At 44.8% G+C, this 24,839-nt stretch overlaps 1 protein-coding gene across 2 annotated transcripts in view; it reads left to right on the top strand.

Moving 5' to 3' along the window:
* The window catches only part of TTC7B (tetratricopeptide repeat domain 7B), a 247,564-nt gene that overhangs the window by 150,032 nt on the left and 72,693 nt on the right, over positions 1-24,839 (top strand). For both annotated transcript variants that reach the window (XM_044230241.1, XM_044230240.1), the window contains exons 14-15: positions 6,250-6,322; positions 9,004-9,164. In XM_044230241.1, the coding sequence (XP_044086176.1) occupies positions 6,250-6,322; positions 9,004-9,164 (234 nt within the window). The remainder of the gene's footprint in view (positions 1-6,249; positions 6,323-9,003; positions 9,165-24,839) is intronic.

Here is a 24,839-nt window from a genome sequence, read left to right as displayed (position 1 = left end):
GGCATGTGTTGTTCATTCCTAATCAAGTGATTTCAGCTCTAAGAAGATGGGTACTCTGGATGTCTAGGGAGCTGATTCCTTTTCTTAAAGGCAACTGTCCTCACCCAGAAGAGGGATCGTTCTTTGCTAGCTTTTGTTTTACATGTCATGCTGCAGATTTTTATATGACAGAATGAAAAAAGCCAGATTTTAGGACAGTTTCTGAAATGCTATATGATTAGTTTCTAAAACACTGGGTAATCTTTCTAAAATACTGGTTAATGGCAGGCGAGCAAATCTCAGGACCCTGCTCGCCCACTGTGCTCCATAAACCTTGTGATTGTCTCCGTCATTATGATCTTCGGGAAGTTAGGAGAGGGCTTTATAATGAGTGCCTGAGGGCTCTTTCCCACCCCTTCTCAAGCCTGATCCTCGGGCCAGTTAACACAGACAGAACAAGTGGTGCATCTTCTGCAGGTAAGGGACCGGACAGGAAAAATAGTTACCTGAGTCACATAGCTGCTGAGGTCAGGATAGGATCACGGTCTCCTGACTCCCACTCAAGCTTTCCTTGTCCCTCCTATACCATGTCGCCCTAATTTTGTTTCTTACTGCAGGTGTAATAAATCACCCCAACAAATCATTGCCTGAAAGTATAACCGCATGATGTCAAATCTTGAATGGGTATTGATCCTGCCACCTTGAATATATCTGAGTCGCACTGACTTCTTGGAGTTGTATTAGAAACTTAGTTGCTTACCTAAAAATTTCATGAGACCCTCTCAATACCTAATAACCTTCATTCAATTTCTTTCCTTCGAACGGGGATTGCCTGCACATTTGTCACCATGCACACCTCCCTTTTCTCATGAAATCATCATCACTTGGCTTCAGTGACTGGAAGACTCTTGTCTCTGTTTCATTTTGTTTCCTAGCAGGCTTGCTGATGGCTTCTTCACTTTGCCAGTCCCGCCCTGACTGGCTAATGGCACAAAGTACCAGTTGACATCTGCCAACAGACCTTCTGTCTCTGTGCTAAGCTTTTGTTAACGTTCTCCAGCATGGAGTGTAGAAGCATTTCCATTTCAAATGATTTGGAGTTTTATGTCCTCTAGTCCTAGTTTGTCAAACCCACACATGGATGCCTACGAAAGTGGTCATCACATCTGTTTCACTTTTCTTAAATCAGCACATCTTACCGGCTCTCTAAAAACAGCCATGGTGGTGGTCTGCCTTGAGCTGCCAGAATTCGTAACTTCATGTTACATAACAGCCATTCCATTGGCCTGAAATTCCTTTCTGTTCCTTTTTTACTTGGGTTTCAATTCATAGAGGTTTTTAAAAAAATATATTAGTTCATGGGAATAAAGAGTAATGAAATCCTGCTTAACTACATGACCATCTTGAGGAAGGCTAACCTAAATTAGTATTTGTGAAAAATAAATAATATTTTTCAAAGGAATAAAATTATTTTGTTTCAAATACATTCATTAACTGGAGCTATTCTGGTACACTGTAGACGTAAATCTATAATGGAATGATTTGAAGTAAGTAAGAATGATCTGTATTCTTTCTTAAATGTAAGTAGGTATTTAAAAACCACTTGGCGGAGAAGTACTTATTTGCTATGCATTGTAAATCTTCTCCCCACAATTCTATTAAGTCTACTATCATTTGACTATTTTTTTGTTTAAAGAGAAAGCGGTGTGACTCAGAAAGGTTGAGGTGGGGGCCCCTGGCTGGCTCAGTCTGGGAGGCATGGGACTCTTTTTTTTTTTTTTTTTAAGATTTTATTTATTTATTTGACAGAGACAGATCACAAGCAGGCAGAGAGGCAGGCAGAGCGAGAGAGGGGGAAGCAGGCTCCCCGCTGAGCAGAGAGCCCGATGCGGGACTCGATCCCAGGACCCTAAGATCATGACCTGAGCCGAAGGCAGGGGCTTAACCCACTGAGCCACCCAGGCGCCCCAGGCATGGGACTCTTGATCTCAGAGCCCCACATTCGGCATGAAGCCTGCTTTAAAAAGGGAAAGGGATGGGGTTATAGTTACAGCACGTGAAAATTAACTCAATTATCACTGGAGTCAGAACTCGGAAAGATTTGCTCTCTAGTGGACGCAAAGAGGCGATTTTTAAAAACATACCAGATGTATGACTACGTCTTAATCCTGAGACCCTCAGCTGTTTGCTGACTCATACACTCAGCCCAGGCAACTGAACCAGCTCATTTGCCTGGTACAGAAGTGTCACGAAGAAAAACAGTGTTGTCTGCAAAGCTTTCTGAAGGTGTACAGCTGATCTGAAGGGATCTCACATCCTCCAGAGAAAAACAAGCCTGCAAAGAGTAGAAAGCATGTTTCAGGAACTTCAGCCCCCTCCCCTGACCATGTGCAGAAATCTAGGTTGCTCCACAAAGAAGAGGGGACATGGTATTGTTCGCGTTTGCCATACAAAGTGGCCCAGTGTGTCCAATCTCATTCTTTTTTCTCTCTCCCTCTGAGCTTGAGTTTAAGTCAATGTGGTATGTTTTGTGGGCGTGGAGTGACCAACTATCCCGGTTTGCCAGGAACTGGGCAGTTTCCCAGAATGTGGGCCTTTCCACGCTAAAACCAGGGCAGTCCTAGGCAAACTGGGACAAGTTGGTCATTCTCTGTGTGTAACTCCTGAGTAATAGCTTTCATCAGGTTTATATATTTTTTTTCTTAATAACACACTGATGTCATGCCCACTAGAATCAGGACTAAAGGGACCTCAAAAACTGACTGAACAAGACAGCAGAGTGATGTGGTAGGGAGGCCAGGCATCTGGATTTCGCTTCTGGCTTTACCTCTTCAGCTGGATGCTCTTAGACAGCATGGTTAATAGTAGATGCTTTATAAACTGTAGTTATTATTGTTACAAGGTATGTGTCTTATGGGCCAGGATCAAATTGGCCAGTCTTCTCTATATTCTTGGTTCAGTTCTAGAGGATGTTAGAACCAGAGTCTAGGGAAGCACTGGTGTGACCTCAGTGCATGTCGAGTTTTAGCTAGGTGGTCTGGGAGGCCAGTCCATGCTTTTCAATAACAGCCTGGCATACCTCTCTCAGGGCGTGTTCCCACTGCACTGTAATGATCACTTTTGGTCTCCCCCTCTGTGGGATGGGGGGGGCTCCCGAAGGAAGGGGCACTTGAATTATTCTTTCATCTTCAGCCTCCCCAGTGGCTGGAGAAAGTACTGACATCACAGTACGTACTGCGTAATGTGATGGTTGGATGGATGGGTAGATGAATGCATGACTAGGGTGGATGGATGGAGCAGTGGTAGATGGATGGATAGATGGTTGGGTGGATTGTTGAGTGGATGGATAGGTGGATGAGTGCATGGATAGGTGGATGAGTGGATGGATGGATGGATGGATGGATAAGTGGATGAGTGGATGGATGGATGGATGGATGGGTGACTTGGGCAGGTGGATAGATGAATAGATGTGTGGGCAGATGGTTGGATGGTGAATGAGTGAATGGATGGGTGCCTAGGGTGGATAGATGGATGAAGAATGAGTGGACAGATGGATAGATGGATGGAGGAATAGATGGATGGATGGGTTACTTGGGTAGGTGAATGAATGGGAGTAAGTGGATGGATAGATGGGCAACGTCAGTGAGCCAGCAATCTAATAATTCTTTCTTTCCTTATAGAAGAGAAATTGACTTAATGGATATGGAGGTGCTTTGACAAGGGAAGTGCTTTTGTGAGTGTCCCTGTGGTGCCATTTTTAGGTCTCTGGCTTTCTCCTAGCAGCTTCACCAGGTCCTCACTGTATGGGAATAGGCTTTATGAGGGTGCTTCAAGTCCATGTGCAGAGGGGCACCAGAGTGCCTCAGTTGATTCGACATCCAACTCTTGGTCTCAAGGTCATGAGTTCAAGTCCCCCATGGGGCTCCATGCTTGGTGTAGAGCCTACGTTTAAAAACAAAAACAAAAACAAAAACAAAATCCATGTGCAGAGTCCAGCAGGCTTGTAGTTTTCAAGATCACTAATGTCCTTCTTGCCTGCATCAACGTGCCGATTTCTGCTGAGCGGATTTCTGGGGACTTGGCTTTGCCACAGGAAGCATGGCTGCTGAAGCTGTTCTGCCTGACTGAAGCAAGTTTTCTGGAGTCTATGTGACCTCATCACTGTGTACTTTTTCTTGCTTTCTTGGACATTCTCCTTTATCTCTTTGTTGTTCTCATAGGCTAAAGTGGTCAGTTTAATTCATTAGCCAAATTACTGAAGTGAAATTTTTCAAATGTGTATATTTAAGTTGCGTCTCCTAGAAACTTGGCAGTTGGATATCCATTATTAGTCAAGTTGGCAGTTCTTCAGTTTGCGCTGATGCACCATGGAAGGCTGATATTTCTATCCCTTCTGGTTTGTTCCTTTCACAGTCAGTGCTGTGACTAGCAGTTAGCCATTATTTGATGAGGCCAGAGTGGGGCCTTTGGTTAGGACTATCTTCGCCCACTCCCCGAACTCACCGGGCCATTGCCAGCTTCTCCCTCGGTTGGTTTGGGCAGAAGCACCCATGATTTGACTTAACTTCATTTGTGACAACTCTAGACTGGGCTGAGAAAATTATAGCTCTGAGGAATTTTTTTTTTTTTTAAAGTTGTAGAAACCTGGCTTTATCAATTGTGAAAGAAGATAAGATAAATAATGCTAAATAATTCAGAGTCTCTTCATAATTAATTTTGTAGTCATTTTTCCTTAGTAATCAGGAGAGACAGAAACCATGATATTCCAATCTCACTTTTTATGAATATTGAAGAAAAAAAATTCTTTGATATATAAATTCATGGAAAACCAATACTTGTAAAATAAAAAAAGAAAAATTGGAACCCACAGATGAGACCTCACAGAGCGATAAGACATTTAAAAAGGTGACACAGGCAACTACTCAGTCACCACCTCTTAAACTAAGATTGTGTCCTAAGGCAAGGTCACCACTGAAGACTCCCCAGGAATGAGAGTTTAGGTGCTTTGCTGTTGAGATTAACAAAAGGACAGAGCCCCCCGCCCCCCCACCGCCTCCGCTACCCAGGGCCCCACCACAACACTTTCCCCCACAATGTGGTAGCATGGAGCTACCACATTTGTTTAAGCAATGCCCTAATTGTTGGACTTTGTGTATTTTCTGGTAGCCAAATACCTGGAAGACTTTTGAGCCTTTCTCTCCATAGCAGGATGGATGGTTTCAGTAAAAGGCTTTATTACTACAGAAAAATCATCCTTGGCATGTTTGATGCAGTTGAATCCATAATGATTTGGCTTCCTTTTTTATCTCGAATTTGTTTTCTGCTGGTGGAAGATCCTCCTTTAGTCACCGAGTATTGACTGAAGAGCATGAAGGGTTGTTTACCATCTGCCCCCCATTGGTAATTAGTCTGCCCCATAGTGCCTTTTAAAGAAAGTGAAAGTTCATTTTTCTCTTCCTCCCCAATTTTTAAATGCAGAATTATGTCTTGTACATAGTCACACGTTGAGTTACTCCGGGTGGAGTACAATCGACTTCCACATAAAAGCGAGGATGACTGTTTGCTGTTAGGTAGGAGGCCGGTACAGCCTCTCCCCATCCACTGTCAGAGGCCAATTAATAAAACCACGCCTGGTGCCCGGCCACAGAGCCCTGCATGTCACAGTTACACAGTCTACCTTAGTAAACTGCGTGGAACTTAGTATAAGCTTCAAAAGACTAAATGAGAACCCTTCTTTTCTTCCCTTAGTTCATCAAAAACTAAAACCTTATTTTACAAGCAAAGCGAGGTCTTTGATTTTCATACCGTTTCTCTGAAATCCAGACATTTGGATGAAGTAGCGTTAAGGCCAACCCAAAACTTAACCAAAGCAGCCGTCGCTTTGCCAAGGACGCTTGTAACCTCCCCATGTCCCAGCATGACACGTGGGCCTCTCCTGCTCGGCCCAAGGGGAGGCGTCTGCTGGGGTTGGGGGATCATACCCCAGCGCCCGGAGGTCCTTCCCCTCGGGCTCTTCCTCGGAGCCAACAATCACGGGCTGCCACTTCAGATGCCGGAGAAGACACAGAAACACGCTCCTGTGTCCTACCTGCACGCAGTCCTGACAGGGAACATGCGTTACATTTGTGGGTGGACCAGAGAGGAGTTTAAGTGAAACATCACGTAGTTAAATACGTGGCTTTGGTGTGAAACAGCAACTATAAATACCCATTGGCTAGGAAAAGCAGGATGGCCTCTCCCGTGTACTAATGGCCACCAATACTTTTTCAGGGCCCACAGCCTGTCACCTACAGATCACCAAGCAGCTTTCTACCTGGCTCTGCAGCTGGCCATCTCCAGACAGGTCAGTTTCTCCCACATTCCCTAAACCCGGGGCGCGCTCCGTCTCCATACAGTTCCTTCAGTGCCTCCGTGTGAGGCCGTAGCTGGTCTTCCTCATTCATCAGAGGCAGACCTGGAGCCGGGGTCTCTTCTGAGAGGATGCTGACTCCTCAGCACAGACACGGGTGTTTCGGTCAACTTGAGCCCCTGCTGGGAAGACTCAGGTGTCGCAGGCTCTGCTTTGGGAGAGGAAGTCCCAGCTCTGGAGGGTTCGGAGGGCAGCACCGGATGCAGCTCATGGCATGTGCCCTGAGCCCAGGAGTCGCCAAGGAGCCTTTGTTGCTTGCTGGCAGGCCTAGCGCTGAGCTGCCTGGTGAGGAATGAGCCACTGGTTGTCACGACGAAGATGCCAGCCGGCAGGGGCGAGAGTTACCTGCTTCCTTTATAACATGTAGAAGATAGGGACAATCACAGTAGCTCCCTCCTCCAAATGTGGGACTCGGGACCATGCTCCTTGCTGGAGAGGCAAGCTCTGCTGGCCTTCATCTTCTCAATGGCAGCTTCCAGAAGCTGCCTTGGCCACGCTCACCCCCTCCCGTCCCCTCCCAGCTGCTCTGAGGCTCTGGCCTCATGCCTGCCTGCCCACCAGGTGCAAGACACTGGTGGTAACCCCAGCACATTCCTGAGTGCTGACTGGCGGGTGAAGCAAAGGTCAGCTCCCCAGACATGCCATTCCCGGGGCAGGCCTGAGCTGTAGGCATGCCTCTGACTCCCCGCAGGCCTGGGAATGGTGTGGAGGAATGGCTTCCAGTGGTGACCAAGATGACTCCTCCATCCAGGCCCTGTCACCTGGCATGGTGGGGCTCACAGTTGTACCAGTGAGGAGCTGCTCGGCAGCAGCTGGGCGCTGGTCCCCCCTCCCCTGGGAGCTCCTCTCACCGTCTGCGCAAAGCCTCCTTCCAGCGGCCTGCACTTCTCCCTCCGCCTGCTCAGCTCTTCTGTTCAGGATCTGTCCTCCTCCCCAGACTAGGTTCCGTGAGAGCAGAGTCCGTTGTCCGTCATCCTCATCGCTTTACCCCAGCAGCTGTACTGCCCGACATGTGTTAGGCACCCAGTGATGTTCATCCCGTGAAGGAAACAGCTTTGAGTTCCTTCAAGTCATCTAGCCCTCAAGGGCGTCATATTGTACCATAAAGCAGTTTGTCCCACTTGTTCTGGTTATACCTGCAAATCACCACCGTGAATAGACCTGCCTTTCCGCCCTCCTTGTAAGCGCAGCCTGGGTGCCGTCCACACATTGGGTGGTCGTCCTGAGGAGAGGATAAGAGGATGAGGCCTCATGGGTGCAGCTTCCACCTTTGTGGGCCCACACCCTAAGGCCCACACTCTGTGGGATGATGTCCCTGCTGGACAGGGGCCCAGGGCTATAGCCCTCTTGTCTTTAGAGCCAGTGCCATTTGAGCAGAAGGGGAATCAGAAGGTCTGGTGCCACTCTTGTCCTAGTCAGTCAGTAGCTGGATGGCAGCGCTCAAGCCATGTCACCTCCCTGGACCGGGCTCCGTCCCTATAAATGAAGGACTGGGCTGTGACAGCCCTGAGGCTGTGGCTTGGTGGCAGAAAGGCTCTGTAGCCAGCACTTATAACTTAAATCCGTCAAAAATAGGATATCCGAGAGGGAAGTGAAGAGGTTTGGGAAGCCGTGGCTTCTGCCTGTAGGAGTGAGGAGACCGAGGACCGAGGAGAGGCAGGAGAGCTGAGGAGAGGTCTGGCATGGGCTGGAGCTGGAGGAGAGGGGCGGACAGGAAGAAGTCCCTGCGGAGGTTGTGTAAGAATGCTTCAGTCCCGAGCTCTATTTCAAAATCCAGTGTCAGGTTCTAATTCTTCCTGGTCACTGTTAAACCTGCAAGGAATCTCGGGTGTTCAAATATCCATTATGTATGCATTTTATCTACCTTGGTGCTTGAGTGATTTTGAAGAAAGTCTTGAACAGCTCTTGCATTTTCAAGGTTAAGCCCGTCTCCCGTCCTATTTGAATTTGGATACATCTGCTTTGTATGTGGCATTGCAATTTGTTTCTCAGATGGAGCTATTTTGGGTTGTAGTTTGGAAAGGTGTGGGGTTTTTGTTTGTTTGTTTGTTTGTTTGCATATTTCCTTGATGTCTAATGGAGGTGTCCTGGACTGAGGAACTTGGAAAGACTCACAGATGTCTGATCGTCTGGAAAACTCTGTTTAAGCCTTGCAACTCACTGTGTACTTCAGTTCAGTGAGACCTTAAAAAACGAGAACAGTTCAGCTAAGGTAGTTTAATTCCACTAAGAACCTCTGGCAACTTGTATGTCTGTCCATTGAGAGTGAAATTATCCTGGGCACAATCAAGAGTGCATCAGCTTTGCAGAAAAGAGAAATTGTGTTTTAGGGAAAACAAAAGATTTGGGACTGGGAGTCTTACAGAGAAACAGAGCCTCTTGCCTCACTCCCTGGGTCACACCATCGCTTCAAGAGGACATCTGCTTGCATGTCTGTGGTTAATATCCTGGAGCGATCACAGAGATTAGAATCTGAATGTGGCACAGGGTGAAGCAACTTTTGATATTTACAGAGAGTCAGATATTGAAGTGGTAGCTTCGTGTGTCTGTGTGTGTGTGTGCGTGCGCACATACATGCGTGTTTTAAAATTCTTTTTGATTTTGTTTTAAACCAGATCCCAGAGGCTCTGGGGTATGTCCGCCAAGCTCTTCAACTTCAAGGTGATGACGCCAACTCCCTGCACCTCCTTGCCCTCCTACTGTCTGCACAAAAGCATTACCACGATGCTCTGAATATCATTGACATGGCCCTCAGTGAATATCCGGAGAATTTTATGTAAGTGCTCCTGGCCTTTCGTTTTCCCATACTCAGAAAGTTACTCACTTTCACTCCTCCCCCCTTCCTTCATTCTATTTCATTTAAGTCCTTCGTGGATATCCTGAGGATAAATGGTACAAACTTCCCTTATTCTTATTTCTCCATGATATTTGGAAACAAACATAACCCGTTAGGTCACCCTTATTTATTATCTATTTAGTTAATAAATCTTATTTAGTTTAAAAATACCTTATTGGGTCTTTTCTAGTGTGTACTTTTGGTGCACGCAAGGTGATTTTAGGTGGATGGTGGATGAACATTTTTACTGTAATAGTTTTACATTTTTAAGTAGAAAAAAAATCTACTGCTTATCAAAGTGTGATTTCACAGAAATTATTGGTCAGGGGGAGATGACAGATCTTTTAAATGAGTTGTCTTAAAGTCAGTTTGAAGAAAATAGTGAGTAAATGCTACTGCAGATATGCCCAGCTACGGCAGCAGTTAGACCGAACAGGCCCAAAGACAAGCCTGGGAAACACGCTCTGTGGCTGATCTGTCCTCGTTACCAGCACCTTCTGCTAATTCCAGGGGCTGTCATATTTTAGGTACCTGGTACCATATTTTAGGTACCAAGGTACCTGACCTCTCTATGCCTTGGTTCATTCTCTAGGAGCTAGAATTCCTTAAATAAATCAGTTCATCTCTGTACCCAACTGAAGAATTGCCATCATAAGCTACCATAGGCCTGACTGTCTGCTTATCTTCCCGACATTCCTCCAAAGCCCTGAATCCAGGCCTGTCGGGGAGGCTTTGTGGAGAAGGGCATTGTCATGTGGGCGCTCAGTTCCCATTTTATCCGCAGTGGAGTAGCCTGGTAACCAGGACACAGCAGCCAGAAACAGTAAACACCGCGCACACTGGCAGGTTCTAATTGTCTAAGTGGCAGGGTCAGTGGTGGCTGGGGGGCGGTGGTTGGGGGTAGGGGGATGTGGGGGGGGAGCTCGGGGCAGCTCTCATCACTTGGGGAAATCAACGCCATCAGCACCGTGGTGAATTTTAAGTGGATCGACTTTGGCTTTATTTCTCTGCCTCATCACCTCACTGTCTTTAATCAGTGCGTTTCAGCAGCTCGCCTTGGAAAATTGGTTCACACATTTCCATTACAGACATTTCTTTGTCTTCAAGTGAAAAGGGCACTTCTCTTCTCCCCATCGAGAAAATTCTCATTATAATCCAGGCAACCTCTGACTAGAGATTTCTTTTGTACGTTCAGCTATCTGTGCCAAGTGCACTAAAGAGCCTTGTTTGAGGGTTTTGCTTCGTGCCGGCCTCACACTTGCTCTGTTGCACACCGAGTGTGTTTCTGAGTTTCCTCCAAAGCTGATTAGCCCCAGGGATCTTCAGGCAGTCAGTGCACTTTAAAGAGAACTCAGTCCTTTCCCCATTAGTAAGGGACAACCTTGATGCAACTGAAGTCATTTTCTCTCATCAATATTTACAAAGCGGCGTTCCCTGCCTCCCACCCCTAACACCTTCATTAGACGATAGGCTCCAGCATGCATCTCCTGTGTAGACAGCCCAGGGTGTCATCCGAGAGGAGCCTTATTAAACTAATAGCCACACCATGCAGTGAGCAGTAAACAGTGGTGGCTAATATGGTAATGCTTCCAAGTGACAGCAGCTGACAGCCTTTTCAAGTAGAATAAGTAAGGAACAGCAGTAGAGATATTTGAGGAATGCGAGCCTGTTATTTTAATGTTAAGCTGTAAGCTCAAAAAAGCAAAGCATATGGCAGCAGGTCTGAGAGCAGCCGATGACTTGTTTGCTTTTTAAATATTTGTATTTCTTCCTATGTGATGGGAAACTTCTAACCAAGAATACTTTATTAAAAGTTGGGGCCAGATGTAGTTGGTGGATCCCGTGGTTTCCTTCCAAACCCAGGGTAAAACATTTCAACACCAACCGAAACAAGATTATGTGGGCACCTGTCCCGAATCCCGGGCAGTAGTATCTGTTTGTTTGTGACAAGCCCGTCTCCCGCAGAACCGTAGACTCTCGGAAGCCTGGGAGGGCCTCGTGCTTCTTGCGTCCCATCGGCCAGACGCAGGCTGAGGGCATGGCTGGTGTTTCCTCCACTCCTGCAGGCTGGAAGTAAAGGGCCTCGCCACAGTTAGAATGAGCCCTGTTTAACTGTTGGACAGTTGAGCTCTTGAGCAGAGAATGGATTTCGCTAGCCTCTTCGCCTGATGCCGAGAATCGCAGACATACTGGTCCCTGTTAGGTGCACTCAAGGTACTTAAACACCCGCCCCTCCAAGGATCTTGAGCTGTGTGAGCTACTGCATTTAAGACATTTGTAATGGTAATGACTCAGTACCTGGTAGGAATTCATACGATCAGGATGACTGGTACTTCTCTAGTGATCCTCAAATACTGTATTTTAGAATTCTTCAAAGTTGTTGTTATTAAATATTGAGTAAAAGTCAAAGGATACTTATTAAATATACTAAAAAGAATAATACGACTAACATGTATACCCACTTCTTAGTTTAGGAAAAAGAAGATTAATATTACCTATGAATTTTCTCTGCACCCCTGTCTATCCTATCCCCTTACTGTCTAACATCTCTGGATGTTAACCGCATCCTGAATTCCAGGCGGAGCATTCCCTTGGTGTGCATATATATATATATATATATGCCATATATGTTCGTACTCCCAAATAATAAAATTTTTTATAAAAATTTCTAGTTTTGCATATTTGAAAAATTTAATAAAAATTTCTAGTTTTACTATTGGAAAAATTTTCAGCGGCCTTGTACTGAATATATCCTTATACTGCTTGCTTCCATTGCTTAACCTCACATTCCTGGAGTTCGTCCTTACTGCATGCAGCAACAATTTATTCCTTTACGCCCATATGTAGTATTTTTTTATTTTTTATTTTATTTTATTTTTTATATAAATATACCATGATGTGTTTTTCCAGGCTGTTGGAAGTGGCTATACAGGTGTTTGAAGTTTTCAGCTATTAGAAACAACGCTGCTTTAGATATCCCTGTACGTGTCTCCTGGCATACAGGTGCACATACTTCTCTGGGGATTACCTGGGAGTGAGATGGTTGGGTCATAGGATATGGCCTCTTCCATTTCACCAAATAATTCCAAACCATTTTCCAAGGGGGCTGTGCCACTGTACGCTCCCAGCGGCAGTGCCTGAGAGCATGTGGGGCCGCACATACCAATGCCCCCTCACATTTCAGAATTACTCTTGGCCGCGTGGTTGCTGGTTCATGGCATCACATTGTGAGTTTAAGTGGCATGATGAGGTTGAACACTTCTGTCTCTGTTTAATGGTCATTTAGCTTTCCTGTTCTGTGAAGCACACGGAGAGGTCTTTCCTCTTTGCTAACTGGGTTGACTTTTTCATGCCAACTCATAAAATTTCTTTATATATTATGGTTATAAGGCCCTTTGTTGCTTACATGTGTCCCGGAACTCATCTCCTCATCTGTGACTTGTTTTCTGATGAATGGAAGTTCTTGTTTTTAAAGTAGTTGAATTTATCAACCATTTCCTTCATGGATTGTACTTTCTGCGTCTAGTTTATTCCCTTCCCTTCTCCGGGGTCACGAAGACAGTCTCCTAAGTTACATTCTAAGAGCGCTTTGTGTTACCTTTCACACTTAAATCTAAGGGTCCATCTAGAAATGATTGTTATGTCTGTAGGGTGTGATGGATTCAGGGTGGTTCCCACACGTGGATTCCCAGTTGTCCCCGGTCATGTACTGAAAAGCTCCCTTTCCCTGTGGCTCCACATGCTCCTTTGTCTTAAATCAGATGCCCGTATGTGGGTGAGGGAGTCGGTGGGGAACTATTTCTGACCTTTCTACTTGTTTCTTTCAGTCAGTGTGCCCATCTCTGTGTGATTACCATTTTATTGTTATCATCATCATCATTATTATTATTACTATTATTATTACAACTTTATTATATGTGAAGTATGTCCATCCCTGTATCTTGCTCTTCAGGAGTGTTGTGGCCATTTCAGGCCTTTGAGTATGCATGTAAGTTTTTGAATCAAGTTTGTCAAGTTCAACAACAGCAACAAAGTCTGTTGGGATGACATTTAATCTAATAGCTTGAAGAGAATTCTATATTTGTGACAGTGGATTTTCTAAACCATGGCCATTATATCTATTTAGGTTTTTAAAGATACTTTTTAATGAAGTCTTACAATTTTTCATATAAATATTTTGCCCTTTTTTTTACTAGATTTATTCCTAGTTACCCAAAAAGTTTTCCATTTGATACACTGTATGTATGCAGTCTCTTTTTTTTTTTTAATCAAATTTACTACCTACTTGTTGCTAGTGTATAGAAAGGCAGCTGATTTATGTACATTCTTCTTGACCCAACAACTCAGCTAAACTCTTGTTAATTCTAACGATTTATGTGTAGGTTAGTTTGGACTTCCTATACAGATGGCCTTCTTCTGAAATAATAAAATTTAGTTTCTTTATCTCTAATCCTTCAACTTTTTAAAACTGGCCTTACCAGACTATGTAGGATCCTCAGCTCCTGGTTTTACTAAGAGTTGATCTTTTTCAGTCATGAAGTGATACTGAATTTTATCAAATGCTGCTTCTGTATTTGTTGAGATGATTATATGGTTTTGTTCCTTTAACCTGGGAATGTTATATTACTTGATTTTTTTTAAATAAAAGATTTTATTTATTTATCTGACAGAGATCACAAGTAGGCAGAGAGGCAGGCAGAGAGAGAAGAAGGGAATCAGGCTCCCTGCTGAGCAGAGAGCCCAATGTGGGGCTCGATCCCAGGACCCTGGGATCATGACCTAAGCTGAAGGCAGAGGTTTTAACCCACTGAGCCACCCAGGCACCCCCTTATTATTTGATATTTTTAAATGTTAAGTTAACCTTGCATTCCTGGAATAAGCTCAACTTGATCATGACATATTAGCTTTTTTTAGTAGATTCAGTTTACTAATTTTTAAGGAACACTTATATTTGTTCATATGTGAAATAACATGCCATTTTCCTTTCTCACTGTATACTTGTCAGGTTTTGGCATCAGGGTTGGGCAAGCCTCATAAAATAAGTTGGAGTGATTCTTTTTAGTGTGTTTTAGAATTGTTCGTGTAAGATTGGAATTATCTGTTTCTAGAATGATAAGTTTCACTAGAATTTGCCTGTAAAACCATCTGGGGCTGGTCTCTTTTTCTAAGGAAAGGCTTCTTATGCTTTTACAAAAATGATTATAGGATATTCAGGTTTTCTGCTTCATTTTTTAAGCTATGTAAAACAGAAGCTAAAATATATATAACGCATATATATTTTAAGAGTTTGTCCATTTGATCTAAAACTTAAATTTTTTGGCATGGAGCTGTTCGTGTTTTTTAATTATCTGTTTATTGTCATACAGCACCAGCGGTTAAGTCTTTTTCATTCCTAATATTGCCTAATGTGCCTTCTTTTTTATTTTCTTGAATAGCCTTGCCAGAAATTTGTCTGTTACGTTGACCTTTTCAAGGAACCAGCTTCTTTATCGTCTCAACTATATATTTACTTGTTTCATGAATTTCTGTTCTTATTTCCAACATTTCCTTTCTACTTTTTTCTTTGAGTTTGTTCTGTATTACCTAGTTTTCCTTCTTAATCTCTCAAGTTTGGTGTTTAGTTCGTTAATTTTTTGTCTTATTTTCTGACATAAATATTTAAGACATAATTTCCCAAGTGCTGCTTTAGTTGTAGACCACAATTTCAGTGTCTGAAATTTTTATCATTTCGTTCAAATCATTTTAAATTTCCATTATTCTTCTTTGGCTCCTTCGTTATTTTAGAACTGTGTTTCCTAATTGTCAAATATATGGGGTCTTTTCCCCCACTTACCTGTCGTTAATGAGCTTTTAACAACTTCATTGTATTGTGTTCAGAGACTGTCATCTTACATGAACTTGAAACCTGTTGAGACTTGTTCTCTGGCCCAGCATATGGTCACATCTTATAAATCCTCCATGTGTGCTTAAAAAGAATGCTTTCTGCATTTAGGGGTACATTTTATACATTTTATTAGATTAAGCTATTAACTCTGCTATTCAGATCTTCTTTATTCTTACTGATGGTTTTTGTTTGCTTAATTGGTCAATGATTGAGCAGAGATGTGTTGAAATCTACCACTGGGATGGTAGAGTGTCCTATTTCACCACATAGTCATAGCAATGTTTGCTTTATATAGTTTAAAGCTGTGCTCTTAGGTGCATATAAATTTAGAATTGCTGTCTTCCTGGTAGATTCAACCCTTTATCTTTATGTAATAAGTTACATAATTCATTTTGACTCAGAATCTCGTTTGGATGCAATCCACACACATCCACAACACTTCTCTACATTTGTGTGTCCATTTACAGATACACATGTGCCACATGTGTGTGTGCATGTGTTTGCACATGTATGCTTAATGTATCTTTCCTCATTCTCCTACCTTGAACTTTTTATAGTCTAATGTTTTAGATTCACTCTTGTGCTCATTATATACAGCTTTTTTTTTAAACTCAGACTGACAGTCTTACCTGGAACATTTAGTTCATTTCCATTTACTGTAAATACTGGTACATTTGTGTTAGTATCTCCTCCTTCGGTGCTTTCTCTTTGTCCTGCCCTTTCCTTTATAGTCTGTCCTCTTCCTTCCTTCTTCTTTTAGGTTCATTATGTTTTTATTATGTGTTTTTTTTTTTTTCTTACTGATTTGGAAAAGAAGCATTCTGTTTTGGTTGTTGTTTAGTGATTATCCTAGAAATTTTAGTGAGGGTCTGTTGCTGGCACACTTTTTCAGTTTGTTTCTGAAAATATATTGGCTTTACTCTCAAAAGAGCTTTTCCAACTGGATATATAATTCTAGGCTCACATTTTCTCACAGCACAAATGATTCTGCTCCTCTTGTAGTTGTTGAGAAGTCAACTGTTTGTTTAATTTTAGATCATTTTAATGTCATCTGTCTTTTCTCCCGGGCCACTTCCAATTGCTGTTGTTGCCGGCGCTGTATGTTCTCACTGTGAACAGAGTGGCTTCTGCTTGGTCGGAGTCACTGGGCTATCTTAAGCTGCAGGTTGATATTTTTTGTATTGTTTATCATTTCTAGAAAATTCTCAACCACTACTTCTTCAAATACTTCTCTTAACAGCATGAAGTTGGGGCTTGCTTTTTTTGGGGTGGGGAAGTACGCTCCACACCTAGCATAGAGCCCAATGCAGTGCTTGAACTTGTGATGCTGACATCAAGGTCAGATGCTTAACTGACTGAGCCCCCCCCGCGTCTTGTTTTTGTTTTATTTATTTATTTATTTATTTGAGAGAGAGACAGAGAGAGAGCATGAGCGAGGAGAAGGTCAGAGAGCAAAGCAGACTCCCCGTGGAGCTGGGAGCCCGATGCGGGACTCGATCTCGGACTCCGGGATCATGACCCGAGCTGAAGGCAGTCGTCCAACCAACTGAGCCACCCAGTCTGATAATTCCTGCCTTTTGTCTTCAGTGTTTAGTCCATTCACATTTAATGTAGGTAATGCTATGGTTGGATTTATGCCTACAGTTTCTCTCTGTGTCCTGTCTGTTCCTCCTGATCTGCCTTCTTTTTCTGTTGAAAACCAATTTTTGTAAAAACCCTTTAACTGTTAAATACCTAAACAAAGGAATGAGAAATTACTTGCTGGTGATGTATGAAATACCTTTAATGCATTGCAAGTTTTCCCCAAAGTAAAATCTAACAAAGAACACATTTTTATATTGAAGAGGGTTTATAAATTCAGGTGGATTCACTATCTACTGTACTTGGTAGAGGATCCTTGACATTCCTTCTTTTGAAATGCAGCTTTGCAAAAATTTCCAAATTGATGACTCCATTTCACTTAGTGTTTTTCCTCATTGGCCCAAGAAGGTAGAAGTGGTTGCCAGGTGACATTCGGGACAGTCATCTCTCCTGAGGACAGTACGGCAGTCTGTCAGCCAGCGCTTTGATCAACCCCTTGCAGACTTTGTGTCTCTGCCACGGGGGTTCATTTTTAGATAAAATATTGGGATGAGAGCTGATAATTTGTTGTTTTTTGTCTTGGGAAAATATATCAGATAGTATCGTACATACAGTGGCATCTGAGAACCGTAGTGTGACTGGAAGGTTTTATTCTGATTCAGCAAGCCTCACAGTGGCCGTGAAGTACAGGTGCTGCCGGATTTAGTCTCTTGCCCTGAGACAAATCATGGTTACTCAACTTTGCTAATTACAGATTATTAATTGATTTGAATTTTAATCTTTCTGATTTAAACCGTTAAATGTGACATGAATCACAAGAAAGTATTTTGGAACGTTCAAGGATACAAATCCAAGTGGCACCACTGAGGTGTTTTGATGACTCTTTTAAGTATGTTTTCTGACCCATAACTTTGATACATGAGGAGATACTAAAACAAGTCCTCAGTCACCTGGCTGGAAGACCACCAGTTCCTCTAAACACTACTGTGTATGATTTTCTACTCTTGCACCTGGAGAGCAGATCTTGTCACGCAGATCCTGTCACGTGATCACAGTTCTTTTCATGCCAACAGGAACTAACTATGGAAAGAAGCGAACATATGTAACATTTATTCATTCACTCATTTAGCGGTGATAACCAGTAGCCTCTATATATCACCTTGGTATAGACAACTCTTAGCAGCACTTAACACATTTTTTTTAAGTGGGTTCCACGCTGGCCCCAATTCGAGGCTTGAACTCACAACTCTGAGATCAAAACCTGAACTGAGATAGATCAAGAGTCAGATGCTTGGGGTGCCTGGGTGGCTCAGTGGGTTAGGCCTCTGCCTTCAGCCCGGGTCACGATCTCGGGGTCCTGGGATCGAGCCCTGCATCGGGTGAGGCTCTCTGCTCTGCAGGGAGCCTGCTTCCCGCACTCTCTGCCTGCCTCTCTGCCTACTGGTAATCTCTCTCTCTGTGTCAAATAAATAAATAAAAATCTTAAAAAAAAAAAAAAAAGAGAGAGAGAGAGAATGCTTAACCGACTAAGCCACCCAGGTGCCCCAGCAAGTAACAGATTTTAAACTAATTTAATCGTCATGAGAACCACAGTAGATGATATGATCATACCTACAGACAAGAAAATCAAGGCACAGAATGGTAAACTAATTTGTCCAAAATTACCCACCTGGTCAGTGATGGAGTCATGATTTGAATCTGAGTGGCCTCAACATCTGTGCTCTTGACCACCACTTCTGAAGCTCGGAGTTGCTACCGCATTCCACATGCCATGCCGAATATCGGGAATGCTGCCACAAATAAGAGAAAGACAGTTCATGCTTTCTTAGAACTGGCAATCCACACGAACAGGATTTTTCTTCTGTCTCCCCTGTCAATCTTAGCAATAAACTGGAAAACATGGTTAGGATCGTTCTTTACTCAAGTGGAGCATGTATCTCGTTTTTTAAAAAAAAATCATTACTTGGCAAGTAAGACTGCCTCTTTCTCACTCTGTCCTACTTGCATTCAATTTAAGTAGAAATGTGATACCGAGTCATGTTTTGATGTAGTGCTTACTGAGAGGCCTGGTGCTGTGGGCTATCGTTGTGCCTGAGCTGAATGATGCAGTGAAGAACATGCCCATTAAATCTGCACTTGGTAGAAAGTTGGGCCACAAAGAAAAGTTGTTCTCATTAACTCAAGAGAAGTAATCCGTGGGTACCTGAAGGATGTCTGGGAAGGATGAGTGCAAGGTGACCGACCGAGGGATGCCTGCCTTTCAAATACAAGTTGGAGAAGGGGATCTTTGGGCAAAGGAGAGTGGGGAGCCCCTCAAAAACACCGTGGATCAAGGTGGAGCAAGTTCAGTGGTACACTAGCTCATTTAAAGTCAATTTGCCACAACAAAAAAACAACCCAAACAAAAAATGGGCAAAGTAACTTTTCTCCAAAGTAGACATCTCTCCAAAGTAGATATTCAGCTGGCCAATAAGCACATGAGGGGCGCCTGGGTGGCTCAGTGGGTTAAAGCCTCTGCCTTCAGCTCAGGTCATGATCCCAGGGTCCTGGGATCGAGCCCCGAATCGGGCTCTCTGCTCGCTGGGGAACCTGTTTCCTCCTCTCTCCCTTTCTGCCTGCCTCTGTGCCTACTTGTGATCTTGTCAAATAAATAAATAAAATCTTTAAAAAAATAAGCACAAGAAAATATTCTTAGCATCATTAGTCATTGGGAAAATGCAAATCAAACAGTGAGATACCATTTTATACCCCTTAGGATGGCTGTTATACACACACACAGGCACACACACATGACAGAAAGTTGCAAGTGTTGACAAGGTTGTGGAGAAACTGGAACCTTTGTGTTCTGCTGGTGAGAATGTAAAATGGTGCAGCCACTGTGGAAAATAGTATGACAGTTCCTCAAAAAATTAAAAATAGAATTACCATGTGACCCAGCAATTCCACATCTGGGTAAGTACTCAAAAGAATTAAAAGCAGGAACTCAAATAGATACCACACACCCGTGTTCACAGTGGCATTATTCACAACAGCTAAGAAGGTAGAAGCACCCCACGTGCCCGTTGATGAAGGAATGGATACACAAAATGTGATACATACATACAGTGACACATCATTCCGCCTTAAGCAGGAAGGGGATTCTGACCCAAGCTACCACATGGATGAACCTGGAGGACATCAAGCTAAGTGAAAGAAGCTAGTCACAAAAAGACAAATTCTGTGTGGTTACTCTTATAGGAGATTCCTAGAGCAGTCAGAATCCCACAGACAGAAAGTAGAGCAGGGTTGCCAGGGGCTCAGGGAAGCGGAGAATGGGGAGTTATCATTTAATGGCTTTGGAGCATCTCAGTTTTGCAAGGGGAAGAATATTCTGGAAATGGGTGGTGGTGGTGGTGGCTCAGCAATGTGGAAGTACTTAATGCCACTGAACTAGACACGTTAAAATGAGAAATTTTATGTCATGTATATTTTACTACAGTTTAAAAAAAAAATCATCTTTCCAACCTCTCCCTTTCGACATGTTTAGTGATGGGAGGGTTTCCAGTGTTCTTGGGAGGTTGAGATGAGGTGCCTGGGGGCCTGTCTGCTCCGGGAGTCTCTTGCTCTGGGTCATGAAGCCAGCGCTCTTCTGGGAGGGGCTGGCTAGAGCAGGGAAGCAGCCTCCCACTGTGCCAGCCTGTTTAGATAATCTTTCTGTGAGGTCCTGGGTCTCTGGCCAGGGTCCTTGGGTCCTTGCCCTCAGTGAATGTCGACGCTTGTTAAGAGAGGCAGAATACCAAAAAGGCAATGAAAAATGGCTTAGAAACTGAAAAACTGGGTTTTTGAGGCAAGGATAGAAGAAGAACTGGAAAAGAGGAAATGAAAAAGAAATGTATTTGAAGCCCAATTGCTTATGTAAAGACCCTCCCTTCTCCAGGGAGAGGGATGGCCTTGTCCCCAGGTTGGCAGTTTGGCAGCTGTGCCAGCCCAAGCTCTGCTCCCCAAGTCCACATGCATGCGGCCAGTCTGAAGTCCTCATGGGAGTGTCCTGCTTCCCTTCCAGAGAGTTCCCCTCTTCTTGGTTATTTCAGGATAGGCGGGAGAGAAAAGCAGGACTTGCCAACCTCTCATCAGCCACGGGAGAGAGCTCCTCAGGAGGCCTGGCAGCTGGGACAGGCCAGGGTAGGACAACCACACCAAAGACATCTATCCCCAACGGTGGCATGCAGAAGGTTTATTTATTTTGGTGCTTTCCTTTACAAGATCTCAAGCTCTTCTGAGTATCTCATTCAGCCACTCTGAGTATGGAGTATCATCTTCAGGATTCATGCAAAGTGTTTCCTGAAACATCTGGGTCCCTAGCACCTAGGCCCGTGGTCGGCAAGCTGCAAGCATGAATACATGTTTGTGCAATAGGTGGTTGAGACTGAAGACCCTGCGAAGTCATCTGGGAGCCTTAGTTCATACCTAAGCATGTGACTACCTGTGTTTCTTCTACGGTCCATTTTGGTCTTAATCTGCCAAGTTTGCTATATAAAATAATGAGTTCTGCTTACTGCATGTGGGGCATAGTAAAAGCACCCAGCCAACTGCAAAACACATCCAACAGTCCAGATATACAATTGAATGTCAGTGCATTCATAATGGTCTTTTTGCATTTTAAGGTCATGAAAGTTTAGTATTTACTATTTGTTTAAAAACAAAGCAAAAAACACCTGAGAGGAAAGAAGATACAGAAGACAATCTCCACATTTATCCCAGGAGTACTCTTCTGGGAGTCCTGAACAAAAAACAGCTGGTCGGGATCAATAACCCCACCTACAGATGATCTGATTCACTGTCCTTTGAATACCTCCCTAGTTAAAGGTCAGAGAGCCCCCACTTTCTGCTGAGGCCGAGGAAAGCGGCATCCCCGCCTTCGTGCCACTCACAGTGACACGTGAGGAATTATTCTGGAAGGTACCGAGGGCCTCAGAGCAAAGAAAGATTGCCACCGTGGCCATTACCCCTGGAGAGCAGGGCCCCCCATGAAAGCGCCAGCCACCAGGGACATGGGTCCTGCTTCTGGTCTCCTTCGTGCTGCTGAAACAAAGCCAAATAAAACTAAATCCAGCCCTTCATGGCATAGTCAATGAGAACATGCAGGACGTAAAGTCAGAATGTGGGGAATGTGCAACAGGCTGGGATTCACAGCGGCAGTTCCCTGGTGGAAGGACTCCAGATCCCAGAGAGAGCATCGTCTACCTGTGCTCCCAGAGAGCTGGTTCAGTTTGCCGACACGCTGCCTGGTTTCCTCCTTTCTGGCTCCCATCCTGACTTTGAGTGGAGGGTGCCATTTCGATCCTACAGAGCCTGATGGATCCCTCTGCCTTCGTCACATCGGGCTCTGGGCTCTTCCCCTTGGAGGATCCCCATTCTTTTGGGCTCTGCCATCACCCACTAAAATAGGCCCACATGTCTCCTTTCTTCACTTGAGCCCCCATCCTCAGACCTGAGACTATGGGGAAATCGGGGCCATGGGAACTGAGTCAGAACTAAAGACAGGGAAGCGCTCCCAAGGTCTGGCCTTTGGGGAGTACCGGTCAGTAGTGTTACTTCAGGCTCACTGCCTCCCCCATTTTGGAAATGACCATGGGCTTTGTGGTTCAGAGAGAATAAACTGGTTTTTGTTTGTCAAGCCAGATCATTTGATGGGAAGACTTACATTCAGATATTTCCTGATCACATGTTTGCTTACTAGATGGCTCCGGGGCCAAGGGCACTTGCTGACCAGCTTCCTTAGCAAAGCAGAGGGCAGGGCATCCTGGGCCCCACCCCCCCAAGGAGACAGTGCTCCAGAAGCAGTTCTGACCGCCCACGTCCACGCTTGGCTGCTTTGTGGGTGGCACCGCGTGAAAGGACTCTCTTCAACAAAAGTGCCAAACGTGGACACTGAGGGAGGTCCTTGAGACACGGGCAATGTGATTCCAGGGGCGTTTTCATTCACCCCGTCCGTGTCATTTCCAGCTTGGGTGCTAGTTCAGTCACTGGTCCAAGTTGAGATTCATAGCCGATCCGGGAGCAAAAAATGAGCCAATCCCGGGTTTCTTGAGGTGATTTATTTTAGCTAAATATGTCAGTTGTTTGTTTGTTCTAAAAATACCGCTAGAAGGAAGGGGGCGTATTCCAGATTGTTGACACTTTGACTGAAATGGGAAGCGAAATGTAACTGATAGGGGATCTAACAGGAGCTCCTGCCTGTCATGAAGAGGACGCCGGGTTAGGATACCGGAGAGGCACAGCCGAGTCCTCGCAGATGGGGGTCTGTCCGCCGCAGCACCCGCCCATCGGGGACGAGGGGCTGCAGAGTTCTGGAGAACACGGCTCCTGCTCCGGATACCTGAGTTTGTTAAATATGTGTGGGGTTCATCTCCAGGACCCAGCAGACCTGGAAGCCTGGCCTGAGATGACACTCAGGGTGACAGCGAGGCCAATGTAGGGACATGCCGAATAACCGCCCAGATGGGCCGGCGCACGTTAGGCAGCATCTCCTTGAGCAACTCGAGATCTTAAAAGTGGTCAGAATTTTTAGAACTTCCTCAGTGGTTTAAAAACTCCCAGACAGAAGTTTGTGGGTAAGCCACGGGGTCAGTTCCTAGACAGGCTTTTAACCCTAGAGAAGAGCTGCACTCGTCAAAACCCCCTTTGGTGCTTGTGTTGGCAAACCGGCAGGGAGTCTGCGTGGGCTTTAGGGTTTTACAAAGACAACCAGGTACTCAGATTTGACTCCTGAAAAGCTTGTAAACTGGGGGGTTTCTGTCTGGCTGCCTGTGCGTTGACATTGGCTTGCCGAGTCCTGTTAGGTCAGCGCACATTTTTAAAATGTTTGGATTTGATTACCTCTTGGGTAGGCGGGCACGACTCCAAATGCTCCCGAACATCTTGAGCTTGGCTCCTGTTTACTTGCCTGATTGTGGAAGACATTGGAGTTTTCTGTCCCCAAAGAGGACTCCCAATAGCTGTGGATGACCGCTCAGGGCTCTGAAGACTCAGGGTACCCTGTATGTGGGTGACCGTGTGGATGTGCCCCCTGGGTTGGCACACTGACCCTCGCTGGGGGCAGTCTCAGGGAGGACCTGGACCGGGTTCTAGGGCAGCCATCAGAAAGCCATCCCGGAAATCCCTCCAGCAGAAATGGAAGCATTCCGTTCAAGATCAAGGGTAGAGGCCCCCTCCATTTGTGGGCTTAATGAAGGTGGTTGATCAGGATTCCCACTGAATTTAAGCATAAAATACTCCCAGAGTTCTTACTGGAGTAAAATAAATACAGGTAGAATTTCTTAAGGGGAGGGGCAGTTATGGGAACGCTTTCCTTTGGAGGTCTTCTAAAAAATCAGCACATTGAAGGTTAGGATGGAGAGTTATGAACCAGAGTGGGGGTTCCTGAACTTAAATTTGCACACAGATCACATGGGAGTCGTGTTACATGAAGATTCTGGCTCACTGTATCAGGGGGCTTTGCACCGGGGGCTCACTGAGGCTGCCAGCCCCAGACTACACTCCTGAGTAGTGAGGCATTATAGGGACCGCTCAAGACCTTGTCCAGCTTTGGATATATAGAAAAATCTATATATTTTTTCCCTAATGAACCAATGTACAGTGCGTCAGTGCAGCAATGAAGTAAGCCAAGTGGTCAACGAAATTGTCTGTTTCCTGCATCACATTTGATAGATGGACCATTCATGCAGGTGATGTTTACTGAACGTTGCCCATTAGCGAGTCCCTGAGCAGTATTTGATGTCGAGTGGGAGCGGTGCCGTGAACCGGTTCCTTACTGCCCATTGCTTCCGGCCACTGTCAGAGGACCCTCAGGACGGTTTGAGGCTGCAGCTCTGGGGCCGGCAGCATCATCGTCCAATCTTGTGGTGGAGGGGACTCTGCTGAACTGTGTCAGCCCCAAGGACTCCCCAGCCAGGCACAGTATGCCTTTTCAGCAACAGTGACTCAGCCCAGAATCAGAGGCTGCTTTTTCGCCAGGAACACCACCATCTGGGATTGGATTGTTTTGACCCCCAGCCAGGAGAGGCTCGGAGACCAGCACGCAGTAGGCCATCAGGAATGTTGGTGACAATGACATTGAGTTAGATTTCCTTCTTGAGACCCACAATGAAACCTGGAAAAAACCCCTCGTT

The sequence above is a fragment of the Neovison vison genome, chromosome 13, assembly GCF_020171115.1.
Source record: "Neovison vison isolate M4711 chromosome 13, ASM_NN_V1, whole genome shotgun sequence".
In the NCBI taxonomy this organism is placed as follows: Eukaryota; Metazoa; Chordata; class Mammalia; order Carnivora; family Mustelidae; genus Neogale; species Neogale vison.
The sequence above is the reverse complement of the archived record's forward strand: the minus strand, read 5'-3'. Positions and strand labels throughout refer to the sequence as shown.